At 44.0% G+C, this 13,768-nt stretch overlaps 1 protein-coding gene across 3 annotated transcripts; it reads left to right on the top strand.

Moving 5' to 3' along the window:
* The first annotated feature begins 478 nt into the window (after positions 1-478).
* Positions 479-11,603, top strand: LOC115382169 (kynurenine--oxoglutarate transaminase 3-like). Of its 3 annotated transcripts, none has more exons than XM_030083846.1 (14): positions 479-617; positions 3,471-3,561; positions 5,522-5,583; positions 6,435-6,579; positions 7,591-7,740; positions 7,832-7,918; positions 8,177-8,299; positions 8,369-8,489; positions 9,403-9,479; positions 9,557-9,646; positions 9,717-9,903; positions 10,128-10,201; positions 10,287-10,373; positions 10,485-11,603. In XM_030083846.1, exons 2-14 carry the CDS (start codon positions 3,472-3,474, stop codon positions 10,539-10,541), a joined length of 1,350 nt encoding a protein of 449 aa, XP_029939706.1. In that variant the 5' UTR covers positions 479-617; position 3,471; the 3' UTR covers positions 10,542-11,603. The 3 variants fall into 3 exon arrangements, with proteins under 3 accessions (XP_029939706.1, XP_029939707.1, XP_029939708.1); XM_030083847.1 differs by having other exon boundaries at positions 483-570; XM_030083848.1 differs by having other exon boundaries at positions 505-617; positions 3,524-3,561.
* The last annotated feature ends 2,165 nt before the right edge of the window (positions 11,604-13,768 follow it).

Consider the following 13,768-nt stretch of genomic DNA (forward strand, 5'->3'; position numbering starts at 1 on the left):
AGGCTGAAAAGTGACTGAAAAGTTTTAGTTATTTATTCATTGAGTGGATAGTCATATATATATATATATATATATATATATATATATATACATATGTGTGTGTGTGTGTGTGTGTGTGTGTGTGTGTGTGTGTGTGTGTGTGTGTGTGTGCGCGCGCGCGCGCGCGCCCTTACGTCACTGAGTGTCACGGGACAGTGATGCGTTCAATGAGCCTTCTCCGGTCCCATTTAAACATTTTAATCGAATAAACTATGATAGAAGAAATCATAGATCACACTGGTTTAAACTGTGATCTTTCTCTATATGACACAGTGATGACATAGATTAATGTGCCATAAGATTCACAATATAATGCAGAAAATAAGTACAGGCTGCTTGAAGTTTTTAGTAATTTTCATTTGAGTCTTCCGCTGACACGTGAAAGCGTCGTTATTCCGATAGACCCTGAACGCAGCTGCCCTCCCTCCGGTGACTGACGGGCGGCTTTCTCCTCCTCCTCCTCCTCCTCCTCCTCCAGGCGGCTGCAAACCTCCGGAGTTCCCGTTGCTTTGCTCTTTTCAGTCACTACATGTAAGTTGCAGCAGCAGAGCCGGTGACTAATCCCCGTACGGCCCACGGTACGTGCTTCTTGCTCATCGGTGGCGCTGCAGGTTCTGAAAGCTAACGGGACAGCTAGCCTGTTAACTTCACTGTTTACCGTTAGCAGAGCCATCAGGCTAGCTTTAGCCTGGGTGTGTATGCGTGTGTGAATCGGACTGTAACTTCTGCAGGTGGTTTGTTGACCACTATTCTATAACTCGACCAGTTGTGTTTTTTAGTTTTGAAGGCTCGTGGATCTCTCGTGTCACCTTGTTGTTGTTAGTGAGAACTCATGCTGAAACGCAATGGCGCCACCTGCTGAAGGGCCGAGTATTAATTTACAGAAAGTGTTGGGGATCAAACTTGTTTTAGGTCAGGGGTCATCTCGAATCGGATGAACACAGTAAACTCTAAGTTTGTGTCTTGTGTCAGTGTTAAAGGAACAGTATAAAGAGCCACATTGCCACATGGTACTTTATCATTTCAGTACAGTCCAATTCACCAAAATAAAATACAGATGTCGCCAAATGCAATGCAATCATTTTAAGACACTTTTATACCCATGCACAAGTGATGCTGGAAAGAAAAAGAAAGGATTTTCTGTAGAACCAGACTCAGAGGAGGAGACTTTCTTTTAGAGGAGACTTTCTGGTATTTTAGTTGCATTTGGGAGAAAGACAAGTGAAAAAGTTGGGACAGATTGTGGAAACATTTAACTGTGGTTCGGGTAGGGATGGGGATTTGTTTTGAGGAATTCACACGCTGGACCAAAATAGACCATCGATATTCACAATAATTTTATATGAAGGCTATTTGAGATGCTGCAGGTTTAGGGCAGTATGCTGTTGAACCATTACAGTTGTTTTTTTCCTCTCCGTTGGTGCTCATTTACCCAAAGAGGAGGAGTCCTTGTGAGCTCCACTGTCCTGCACCCATGCACAGTGTCACCAAACACTTGGGTTGTACTTCACAATTAAAAAAAAAAAAAAAACTGCAAGGTAATTAGATGATCGTTGTTATTCATTATATTCCATACACAGGTCTGAAAGAACATTTATGATCCAGTGGGGTTATTATGCTCTTAACGCTGAAGTTGCAGTTAAAACCATGAGACCTCAAACAACCTTATCAATCATTAACTCCAGGAGATGGCAGTATGCTTCTGGATACAGTGTTGCACTTTTTTAGTCTTATTCATGAGTCATGCGCCCGCCTGGGGTTGAAGTCCATTTGAATAGATTGGAAATATATCAAGTTGGCCTTTTTTCAAAAATTTTTGACCACATGTCAACTATGTTGGATTAACTGCTTAACCCTGATGGATCTGGTACTGGTTCCAACATCTGTATGCAAGACTTCAACAAGTGTAAAAAGTGACCAAAGTGCTGTGGGGATGATTTCTTTCAATTGTGGCTCAAACAAGAAGCCTTAATCTCACTAACTGAACGCTACAGCTGCACTTTGAAAACCGAGTATTTGTTTTCTAACAACTTTAAAATATATGTGCAACAGTTCGCCACCTCCCATCAGGGGCAAAACTGATCTTCACATTTCACAACCATCTCCTCAGATGCATGATTCTTTCACAGTTCTTCACCAAATCTCAAACTATTCACGCCAAACACATCTTATTTTTATTTCCTTACCGTTTTGTAGTCATTTTCCATCCACCCACGCTCTCCTCTGACCAAAACTAACCTCATAATCCTCTGGAATAGTAGAAGAGCATCATGCGCCAAAATGAGATGTGCTGCCTCTTGTGGTCATCTTGAGGGCTTGTCATCAATCTTGGGAATTTAAAGTTTTTTTTAACATTCTACATCTCTTTCTACAGCAAGCTTTCGAACTATATGTTACAAGTCACTGAGGCATCATCCAGCTGGGAGATGTCTTTGAGCGTAACCGCACGAGCTCTGCTCCCATCTTGGATGTAGACACATTGCAGAGCGAGACGCACACGAATGGCAATTAGTTATTGTTTCTGTGATATATTTGGCAATTTTTTTATTCTGAAACATCCACATTTTACTTTGTTGGGCTTCTACAGCACATTGCCTTTTTTTCTTTATGTGCCCTTTACATAGATTGTTGTTCACGTATTGCAAAGGGGATTTTTACTACTGGTACTATCCACTTTAAACACTTTTCAAAATGTATGTGCTTTGTGCTATTCTCATGTAACTTGATACAGCTGTAGTTAAGGAGTTGCTGAATGCAGGCAGTGGCATCTTTATGAGTTGTTACATTGTTATCATGGTGTTTTCCAGTGTGTTACCTAAAAAAAAAATAGGCGAGGGTAACAATTTAATTTTTTTTTCCTTTTCTTTATCAAAATTTGCTCAGGCATGCTAAAATTCAGTGTTTCTGACACTGGAATTATATTCTGTAAGGTCTTAGCTATGAGCTGAGACCAAGATTATGCATATTGCCCTAATAATTGTGGAGATATTGTTGATTTATATAGATAGGTGATTTTAGGCGAACCTTGCCTCCAAAACCCTGGGGCCTAACAGGTTTAGAGCAGGGCCTGGAAACCTCACAATGCTTGGAGAGAGTGGGTGTGTCGCATGGTATTTGATTTTACTGTAATGTTTTGGCACACATTGAAGATTGTGTCTCCATGGAGGCAATTTTGGGAGTAGCAGTAAAACAGGTCAGGAGCTACTGCTTTGGACTGTTTGCTTTAGAGAAGCACACTCCCGTAATCAAATCCATTTCATGATTGCCATCCCACTGAAGAAAGTCTGTGCAAAAGGTCACTACTTGCATAATGGAACCACTTGAATCAAACAGATGTGCGGCGTGGCATGGTTGAAGCATAGCAGGAAGACGCTGCCACTGAAATAATTCATTCTTCGTTGTTGATTCAACTTGTTTCTGTTTCGATACAGCATGAGCTTTGCACGGCAGGTCCTGAACACCTCCACCCTTCTGTGTCATTTAGCTCACCGAACCTGCAGGAGGAGGCTTTGTTCTTCACAGGTAAGCTGACTTTGAAAATGCTTTCACAGCCACGCATGTGACATCGTGGGTTTCAGGAAAGGTTTCGCAAAGTTTGTTGATTCGGTTGTTTGATTATGCTGTAGTGATGAAACACATGCAGTTAAAAAAAAAAAAAAGCATGGTTAGAGGCTTTTGTTGGGGATGAAACTCAGGCAGCTGTGGTTACTTTAACCGAAAGTAATTAACAAACTGGATTGTTATTTTTTTAAGGTGCCATTCTGAGGTCAGTGACTGAGACACTTTCTGTCTTTAGAGATTCAGCAACATCAATATCTAACCTCTGTCTTCCTCTATAACCACTCTGTCTCAATGTCTAACAGATAGGCTCAAAGGTATGAATTCTACCAGTCAGTAACACACAAAGCCAGGCTAGTGATTATTACTGCAAGTTATGATGATTATTGCAGCAAAATGACCGTATTTCAGTCACGATTCAAACTACTTTTTCCACTCTTGCTTACAGCTGTCAATATAGGTGAATGATTTAAAGGTGTGTGTGTGTGTGTGTGTGTGTGTGTGTGTGTGTGTGTGTGTGTGTGTGTGTGTGTGTGTGTGTGTGTACACACACCTTGTCAAACGTTTAACAAGGTCAAGATTACAGCAACACTGGTGTGCCATTACAGCACACAGTGGAGGTGGAGGAGTTGCTTCAAACGGCAGCACTGATGAAGTTCTGGTACAAAATAAAATGGAATAGCAGAATGGGCTGGCGCTCGCGTGTCGCCTGTGAGATTTATTGTCAAATTAAAAAGTGACTCATTGCAGCTGTGCACACCATGAAGTTGGTTGCAGTTGTTTGAGATGAAACTGTTTGCAGACAGGAACACTGATCACATTTACACTGAGCGGGCAGTGCTGCTGTACTGTTACAGTCGGAAAGGTCCGTGCAGCTTGTGTAGAAATGCTTGGGCTCCGTTGCCGCGTCGACAGCAGAAACACAGCTACCGTGCGAGCTGATGGACAGTAGCGCTGGGTTCACACTGGATGTGCTGTGTCTCCGGTACGGCGTTTCTACAAGACTGTCCCTCACTCGGCCTGCGGCGGGTCTGTGGTCACCTGAGGCTCCGGCAGGGTTGCCAGGTCTGACTCACTGTTTCCAAACGTGAAATGTAAACCTGCCCAATCTGGCGATACTGGCGGAATCTGCACTCGTGAGAACAGAAGTTCACACGGGTTCACTATAGAGCCAGGAGTTCAGTAGAAGAGCCGAACTAGCCAGCTCCATTGCTCTTTAGCGTTTTCTGTGTATTCTGCTCGTAGGACTGGAAAAAAAAATGTCGAGGCAAAAAGATGACACAGATTTTATTTTGAAATCCTTTTTATGTTGAAATAGTATCTATTTTCCTTCCGGCAACTGACTTTCTTCTGTGTAGCTTGATCCGGGAGGGCTGCAGTAGTGTTTTCATAGCAAAAACAGACAGCCACACCCACGAGTGGCCCAAAATCAAAAATATATCATTTTTGGCATTTCCATGTAAAGGGATGTCGTTTTCAGAATGTTGTTGTGTAAACAAAAAATTTTGCTCTGAAACAAAAATTGCGCCTTTTCACTTGAGAAGCTGTTGTGCAAATGGGTTTAGATAGACGGTCTCTGCTCAGACATCAGCACTCGACGCCAAACACATGGTTGCTCTCAGGGGTGGAGCCTTTGACCAAGCCCATCGGGCTTCGTTCCCTCCTTGCACCATTATTTGTTAATGTTTACTAAATAGATCCACACTAAACTCGGATTTTACCATTGTTGCACAAAAGCCAGAGCTCCTCGCAGCAGTGTGGTGATAAGTAAGACTTGAGTGAAATCTGCTGCTCGCCGACTCCCTTTTCATTGTTAGACTCTCGTGGTTCAGGTGAAAAGACGGTTTCAGGTAAACCACACTGAGCTGTTGTTACTTTTGACATTTAACCGTTGATTGATGGTTTTGTTGGTTTTATGTTGCAGAACTTAATGATGTCGCGGCACACTAACACGAAAAGAATCGAAGGACTGGACAAGAATGTGTGGTGAGTGAAGGACGATCCAGACGATTCAGTAAATAATTATGTGTAGCAATAAAAATTAATGTTGTGCTACAGAATGCTCGTAATGGTGTGTTAACGACGGTCAGCCCAAACTTTATTAATAATGGCTTTAGGTTGGGGTTGTGGTCATTTTCGGTCTTAATTGTTTGGTTTTGTGAATATATCGACATTCTCATCACGTCTTCATTGTGCCACAAAAACGAACAAACAAAATAAAGATCTTTAAAGTTCACATATCAAGTGTTTTGTGGCAGCGTTTTACCAGTCTGGGTCACTGGAGGTGAAATATTTGCTTTTAAAATATTAGCATTCAGGATGTTGACGCTATCCAGTATCTCTGGTGGGAATACGAGTTTGTTTCTGAATTTAGAGACTATTGAAAATTACAAATGACCATGTTTAGATTTGGGAGCTCTGTGTCTCTTAAGCACTTCAAATTGTTGAAAAACTGTCAAATAACAAGATGTTATAATATATTACTAGTAACAAGCATGTCTGGAAGAAAACCGAATATGAATTTTGAGCTTTTTAGTGCATCCATCTTTTTTCTGCTGCTTATCCGGGCCAGGTCACGAGGGCAGCAGTCTCAGCAGGGACGCCCAGACTGCCCCGTTCCCAGACTGCCCCGTTCCCAGACTGCCCTCTTCCCAGACTGCCCCGTTCCCAGACTGCCCCGTTCCCAGACTCTGGCGCTGGGAGGATCCCGAGGCGTTCCCTGGCCAGCCGAGAGACATAGTTCCTCAAGCGTGTCCTGCCTCTCCTGGATGTGGACAAATGTAGATTGACCGGTAAACTGAGAGCTCCACTTTTAGTTTGATCCTTGGTTGTTACAGGGTGGCGTTCACTGCTCTGTCAGCCGACCCGTCCATTGTGAACCTGGGCCAAGGCTTCCCCGACATCCCGCCGCCTTCCTATGTGAAAGAGGCTCTCGCAAAGGCTGCCATGGTGGACAGGATGAACCAGTACACCAGAGGCTTCGTAAGTCACGCAGCGTTCTGCAGTGAACGCATTACAGATATATTAATGCAAGAGCCGTCACCTGCTTTCTCTAAATTCTTCAAATCAGTTTTTAACATTTATTAGAAAAAAGAAATCAAACTTGGAGGTCGTTCTGACCTTTTTTCACGCCGCTACTTTCTCTCTCAAGAGAGCGTGAAGGATTTGGACCAATAGAGAAGAAAAAGGCCTCACACTGGACTTACTTTAGTATTCAGGTCCTGATCCAGAACGTCTGGGACAGAGGGGTTTTCCTCACTTGTTTCTGCTCCTAACTGCTTTTAAGTCAAGTCTTGGTGCAGAAGAGCCTGTCATTCTGCTTAAGCTTCCTAAAAACTCCTCATAACCATGAATCGATAAACCCAACACGGCAAAGAGATTGTAGAAAGAAAGTGTCAAATATTTCATAAGATTTGGAAAGACTCAATGAAAGACTCCCAAATGGATTTTCTCTAATTTAATCTGAAACAATCCTGTTTGGTTTCCCAAAGTCCCACCTCCTTCGTAGACCATTCCCACGGCCCCCCCGTCCTCAAACATTAACCAGTCGGTATGTTTCCTTGGTGTCAGGGTTTAAAGTTTTTACTTTACAGCTGGTCTGGCATTAACCTCCAGTGAGCGGCCTAAACAGAGGACAGAGGACGTCTCAGAGTCCAGGCTAAAAACCAAAGTCCCCCTTTACATTTCCTCCCAGCCACCAGGATAATGCTATAGTGATCACCATTTTGCATATAATCACAAATTCTGAAGACAATAAAAAAACTCACAGCTGCAGTTTTCATTCATTTAAAAAATCATGACATAGTTTGAAATGCAAAAAGTCCATACAACTCTCAAAAGCTTTTGTGCCACAAAGTGTGTCGCAAGAATCTGGAATAAGTTATGAATGCAGACTAAAGTATCGTTCAAGCAATGCCAGTTCAAAAGGAGATACAAAGAGTTGATTCTGGCGAGGTTCACCGATAAGGAGGGTTGGTGCTGTGTTTTCCACAGGGCCATCCGCCTCTGGTGAATGCACTCTCCCAGGTGTACGGGAAGGTCTGTGGTCGCCACATCGATCCCTTCAAAGAGATCCTCGTCACAGTGGGTGGATACGGCTCCTTGTTCTGCACCATACAAGGCCTGGTGGAAGAAGGAGACGAGGTGACAGCGCGTCACATTCACAGTGCTTCATGGGAACTTCAGTCCGGCACACAGTACCCAGCACAACGTGGCGTGTCGTACTTCTCTGCAGGTCATTATCATCGAGCCTTTCTTTGACTGCTACGTACCGATGGTGCGCATGGCGGGAGCCAAGCCTGTGCTGATACCGCTACGCCTGGTAGGTTTGAAGCAGGTTCACATCATCTTCAAACCAGCATGAACGCAGAGGTGTAGTATTTATTTTTTATAATACATGAAAGTTATTGACATTTCTCCTCACATTTATGCGTGTGGACGTCCCAGCTCTGAATAGCTAGCACTCCCTTCTACAATAGCATTTCCCTCGAACTCAGTCAAACACAGTTCATCAGGTTTCAACACTTTGGGGTTTTTTTTTAAAATTCCATAACACAAATGATTTTCTCCAAATTGACAGAAATCTGGGAAGAAGACAATCACGAGTGCCGACTGGTATCTGGACCCAGATGAGCTGTCCAGTAAATTCACCTCGAAGACGAAGGCCATCATCATCAACACGCCCAACAATCCCATTGGGAAGGTGCGTTTGCAACAGTGGTCTCGCTCTCGGTCCGGCCAGAAGACAAGTTTTCTCTTCTGTTCATGACAGGTTTTCAGCAGAGACGAGCTGCAGATGATCGCAGACCTCTGCATTAAGCACGACACTCTGTGCTTCAGCGACGAGGTTTACGAGTGGCTCACCTACAAGGGCCACCACCACGTCAAGATCGGTATGTTCTCCTCCTTACAGTCTTGTTAGCAAAGTAGGAAATTACCCAGGAGGTTGCAGGAGAGCTGATATTTCTCCGAACCGCTGACATTATGACAAAAGTGTACATTGTCTGCAGCAGTGGCGATATGGTGGGAATACCACAAGCTGGCGTTTCGACTGTTGTTTAACGCAACTTCACTTCTTTTTAACGATGGCTTCCGGGGTTGAAATCATTGCGATGGGGACCATGTTGGGTTCTCTGATCATTTACATTATCTGAGAGTTGGCTCATATGACACCGTTTCAAACTGTAAGTCGTGGGCTTGTCACTCCTTACCCACTCTGCATTCTCAATCATCCATAGCACTTCAGTAGAGTGTAAACATTTCAGTCTCAAAAGCAGAGAAATTAGCATGCGGTGGCACTAGAGCAGTGCCCGTCCACTCCACAGTGAATGGAGCAATCTCTGATGATATCCTCCTTAAGCTCAAAATCATTGTGCCATCTGTGAGTTTTCCAATTACTTCAAGAATAAAATTGTAGGATTAGCAACTGGAATTTCAGCATAACAACACGAGGACACTTGAAAGAAATGCTGAGGATGTACTAATGGTGGAGGACAGAACAAGAGGACGCTGTCCCAGGGGGGACGATTCCTGTTCCCTGTCGACACAACATCAGTTTCAGGTGAAAACTTTAGACGACAATGGTCAGAGCCACTGAAAATTACTTTTCAAAAACTGAAGCAAAAGGGGGAACGCAAACATTTTCTTACATGAAAACACAAAAACGAGGCGTTTCAGCTTGAAGTGTTGTGTGGAGGGCCTCGGTGTGAACAGGAGTCACTGTAGTGACTCAAAGAAGACCTGAATTAATGTAGTTCGGCCTTCAGAGAGCAGAGCGGTGACTCCTGCTGTATCCTGTGTCTGTAGCCACCCTCCCGGGCATGTGGGACAGAACCGTCACCGTCAGCAGCGCAGGGAAAACGTTCAGCGTCACAGGATGGAAAGTACGGATAACGTGGATTAAAAAAGTCGCGCCTCAACATTTCGCGGTGTCTCAATATGTCACGTTTGCTCGTTGTAGCTGGGCTGGTCCATCGGACCCGAGCACCTGGTCAGGCACCTTCAGACCGTCATGCAGAACACGGTGTACACCTGCCCGACACCCATACAGGTGAGTCTGCCGGGCCTGTGGTTCTGCAGGGTCGGCGCTGACCGCAGCGTCTGGCCGTGTCGGTCTCCAGGAGGCCGTGGCTCAGGGCCTGCTGCTGAACTACGAGCTGATGGGCCAGCCGGACTGCTACTTCACCTCGCTGGCCGAGGAGCTGGAGGGGAAGAGGGACCGCATGGCCGCCATCGTGAGGGAGGTGGGAATGACCCCCGTCATCCCAGAGGGAGGATACTTCATGCTGGTGGACGTGACGTCCCTCAGTGAGTCTCACACACATCTGCAGACTGATGCGTTCATAGAGTGGCACAGGGTCAAGTCCTAAACTCAAAACACATTGAAATCTCTTCATTTCACATGTCAGTGTCTGAACTGGGTTCAGAAAGGAGGGTTCTCACACAACCAGCCGGTGTCTGCTGCCCCCTTGTGGCCTGAACTTGTATCCTCGCAGGTTTAATGTTGTCCCCCCGCTCTGTGACCTCTGTAGATCAGGACCTGTCACACATCCAGGACGATGAAGCCTACGACTACAAATTCGTCAAGTGGATGATTAAAGAAAAGGTACGCCGGTGTCTGTGCTGAGCCTCAACGCATGTCCGCAGTCTGTTTATCCTGCTTTACCGGAGCGTAACGGTGATTTCCACAGAAACTGGCAGCTATCCCCGTTACAGCGTTTGTTGGAGACGAGTCCAAGAAAGACTTTGAGAAGTATATTCGCTTTTGCTTCATTAAGGTAAAACAACAAAACTCTAAAATTATGTGGGACAAAATAATATTTGGGTGTTTCTGTATTATTTCACATACATAGTGTTTGTTTGTTTGTTTTGTTTTTCCTCCATTACAGCAAGACAGCACTATCGAAGCCGCAGGGGCCATTTTGAAAAACTGGAATAAGGTTTAAAGTCACGCTGCGATCCTCTGGGACGAGCTGAAGGAAACCGTCAGAGGCCCAGATATGCTGCCCTCACTCGTGGTTCAAACTTTGCCGTGCGTCTTTTAAATCGGGCCACCAACCATCAGGTTTTAATTTGAAAAAGGCTTTGCTTCCGTCGGCGCTGCTCTCCTGTCTGAACTCGGTCACTTTCTGTTTTCATGCATCGTTAAGGTGAATTTATAAATGCTGCTCTGTGGAAAAATAATGCTTCAAACTGGTCCGTGGTGCAAAGGAGGTGTAGGAGAACTGATTCCAATGACGTGTTATATCCAGTTTATAATCCAAACATCTATGAAACCGGTTCAGAACTGCTGAATGTGTATCTTTCTTTATTCGCGGTTACATTTAAATTAGGCCTGGTTGAATGGTAGTTGCATAATGTCTTCAACTTCACTAGAAAGAAGGTGTCTGATGGCCAGACACGGTGTTTTTTTTTTTTTTTTTTTTATGTATTATGCTTGTAGCCACGCACACATTAACACAAGATTTCCATGAAGGGATTTCTATTTCCGGTGTCTTCTCCTTTTCTGCCTCTACAGGTCATCAGTGGTATTACGCTCCCAGGAAGACAAACCCAAGTACACATCTGATGAATCTGTGTTTAGTATGGAGCATATTTGAGTCTTTATACAAACTTTATAGAAACCACTAGCCACGGTTTTAATCTTAAATAGATGTTTTTTAATTATATTGGAGTATTTTTCTACATTTGCAGCCTGAGTCAAAGTTTGAGTGGCGCAGTTGAAACATGTAGTTTGATCCTGAGCTGATCAGTCAGCTCAATAACAGATAGTTTATGATAAAGTTCACTGTGCCTATCTTGTATTTCAGTTTGGAGCTTTTTCCCCCACTTTTCTGCTGGACTAGAAGAGCTGAAATAAATGAATTGATCAGTGAGAGGATTTCTCCAAACCTCCTCTGTTGTTTTGTGTTGTTTCCTCCTGATGTTGAGGTCTCTTTTTAGTGACGTGAAAGACCTTCGATGAGCCTTTTGTGCCTGCTTTTATCACAAATAAAACTCTGAAAGTCTTCTGTTTTCATATTTTGTGAATTGTAGCCTGTGCCCTCTCTCATGCTTGAATTTAATTTGTTAGAATGTGTTCAAAAAGATATCAAGTGGAAGACAAATCATTTGCACATGGACTAACGCACCAGTTTGCATTCAAAATATCAACATGCACATGCCGTCTAATACTAGACTGCTCTGAGGAAGAAGGTGAAGTCGGCCGGGTTCAAAAGGCCGTATCAGTCGCTGGTTTTACCCTCTGTGTGCATGCCATAATTAAAAACATGGGAAGGTTGTCATAAGGTTAAAAAAAGATCGATGCAGGCCTGGGTTTCATGAGTCGAGCGTATTTCAAGATGTCTTCACAGCTTTCTGTAACTGAATACCGTCACTGGACTGCAGTTGGCCTGGAGGCTCGAGTCTGCAGACCGCTGGTTTAAACTGTGACATTAATGTAGGAACCGTTACAGATCTCGAGTTCCTGCTTTCTGCTCCCATTTTGTTCTCTGTGCAGCTTTGTGGTCTTTTGAGACCCTCGCTTGTAGCCTAGCAGTGTATGAGCAGTGTCGGGTACGCTCCTCTGTCAGTATGTGGATTAATGTTAAACCTGGGCAGACTTGAAGAGGAGGCTCATCTTACTGTCGGCCACTTGAGGGAGACAAAGTACATCAGTCTGAGACCAAACCAGACAGTCCACAGCTGACTGAGCACGTGTCCTCCTGTTTAACAACAACAACAAAATGAAGCAGAACCCAGCAAATCATCTGAATGTTCTCACACCTTACTTTTGATCTGAGTGGCTTCAGACAAATCTAAAGCTGTTCAACAAACCGCACATTCCATAACGTCCAAGGTTCAATAACATGAAGCCTGAAAATCACTTGCTTTTGTTTTGTTGAAACCCCTCAAAACAGAAAAGTGAAATATTTCTTTAATGCTTCTTTCCCAAAACATGATTTAAAACAGGTGAAATGACTCTACCGAGCTTAATATCCAGCTGTGTCAGTGCGAGCTGCCCAAATAGACTGAGGCTCACCTCTGGAATGAAAACAACACCAAACAGGAAAGAAACTGTTTGGAATTTTGTGTATCTCTGCTTCAGAGGATATGTTCTATTTAAATCAGTTTTATTTCTATATTTCTTTGAGCCAGAATCTGTTACAAGTCCCATGTTCAAGATACTAAAGTTGGGATTGTTCTTAAACTGCTCCCCGACATTCACACCACCGCTGATCTCTGATCTCGGCCTTTTTAAATTGAAGCTGAAGACTCACTGTTGTAGAACAACACTTATTTTGTCTGTTCTGTTTCTCTGTACGTCGGAAGTCTTTAATATCCTGCAGCACTGCGGCACCTTCCACTGTCAAAACCCTGTTTCATGGACTGCTTTGCTGGAAAGCACTTTGGATGCCTTTTGGTTATTGTAAAGAGCTATACAAATAAAATTTAATTTGATTTGATTTCCAAATACAGCACACCCTTTCAAGGCACTTTTACAGAGAGAGAGAGAGACAGAGAGAGAGAAAACAATTCCACCTCACTCAGTACAGGAGACTGTGGCACGAAAAAGCTTTCTTGAAACAGGAAGTAACCTGCAGAACCAGACTCAGAGGAGACTTTCTGTAGAACCAGACTCAGAGGAGACTTTCTGTAGAACCAGACTCAGAGGAGACTTTCTGCAGAACCAGACTCAGAGGAGACTTTCTGTAGAACCAGACTCAGAGGAGACTTTCTGTAGAACCAGACTCAGAGGAGACTTTCTGTAGAACCAGACCCAGAGGAGACTTTCTAGAACCAGACTCAGAGGAGACTTTCTGTAGAACCAGACTCAGAGGAGACTTTCTGTAGAACCAGACCCAGAGGAGACTTTCTAGAACCAGACTCAGAGGAGACTTTCTGTAGAACCAGACTCAGAGGAGACTTTCTGTAGAACCAGACCCAGAGGAGACTTTCTGTAGAACCAGACTCAGAGGAGACTTTCTAGAACCAGACTCAGAGGAGACTTTCTAGAACCAGACTCAGAGGAGACTTTCTGCAGAACCAGACTCAGAGGAGACTTTCTGCAGAACCAGACCCAGAGGAGACTTTCTGCAGAACCAGACTCAGAGGAGACTTTCTGCAGAACCAGACTCAGAGGAGACTTTCTAGAACCAGACTCAGAGGAGACTTTCTGCAGAACCAGACTCAG

This window comes from Salarias fasciatus, chromosome 23 (assembly GCF_902148845.1).
Source record: "Salarias fasciatus chromosome 23, fSalaFa1.1, whole genome shotgun sequence".
Classification (NCBI taxonomy): Eukaryota; Metazoa; Chordata; class Actinopteri; order Blenniiformes; family Blenniidae; genus Salarias; species Salarias fasciatus.

Bases quoted from the DNA above. Each gene is read 5' to 3' on its own strand.
- LOC115382169 (XM_030083846.1), top strand. From the start codon at position 3,472: ATGAGCTTTGCACGGCAGGTCCTGAACACCTCCACCCTTCTGTGTCAT. The intron at 6,580-7,590 runs GTAAGTCACGCA...TGTTTTCCACAG, and splicing joins ACCAGTACACCAGAGGCTTC to GGCCATCCGCCTCTGGTGAA. The intron at 7,741-7,831 runs GTGACAGCGCGT...ACTTCTCTGCAG, and splicing joins TGGTGGAAGAAGGAGACGAG to GTCATTATCATCGAGCCTTT.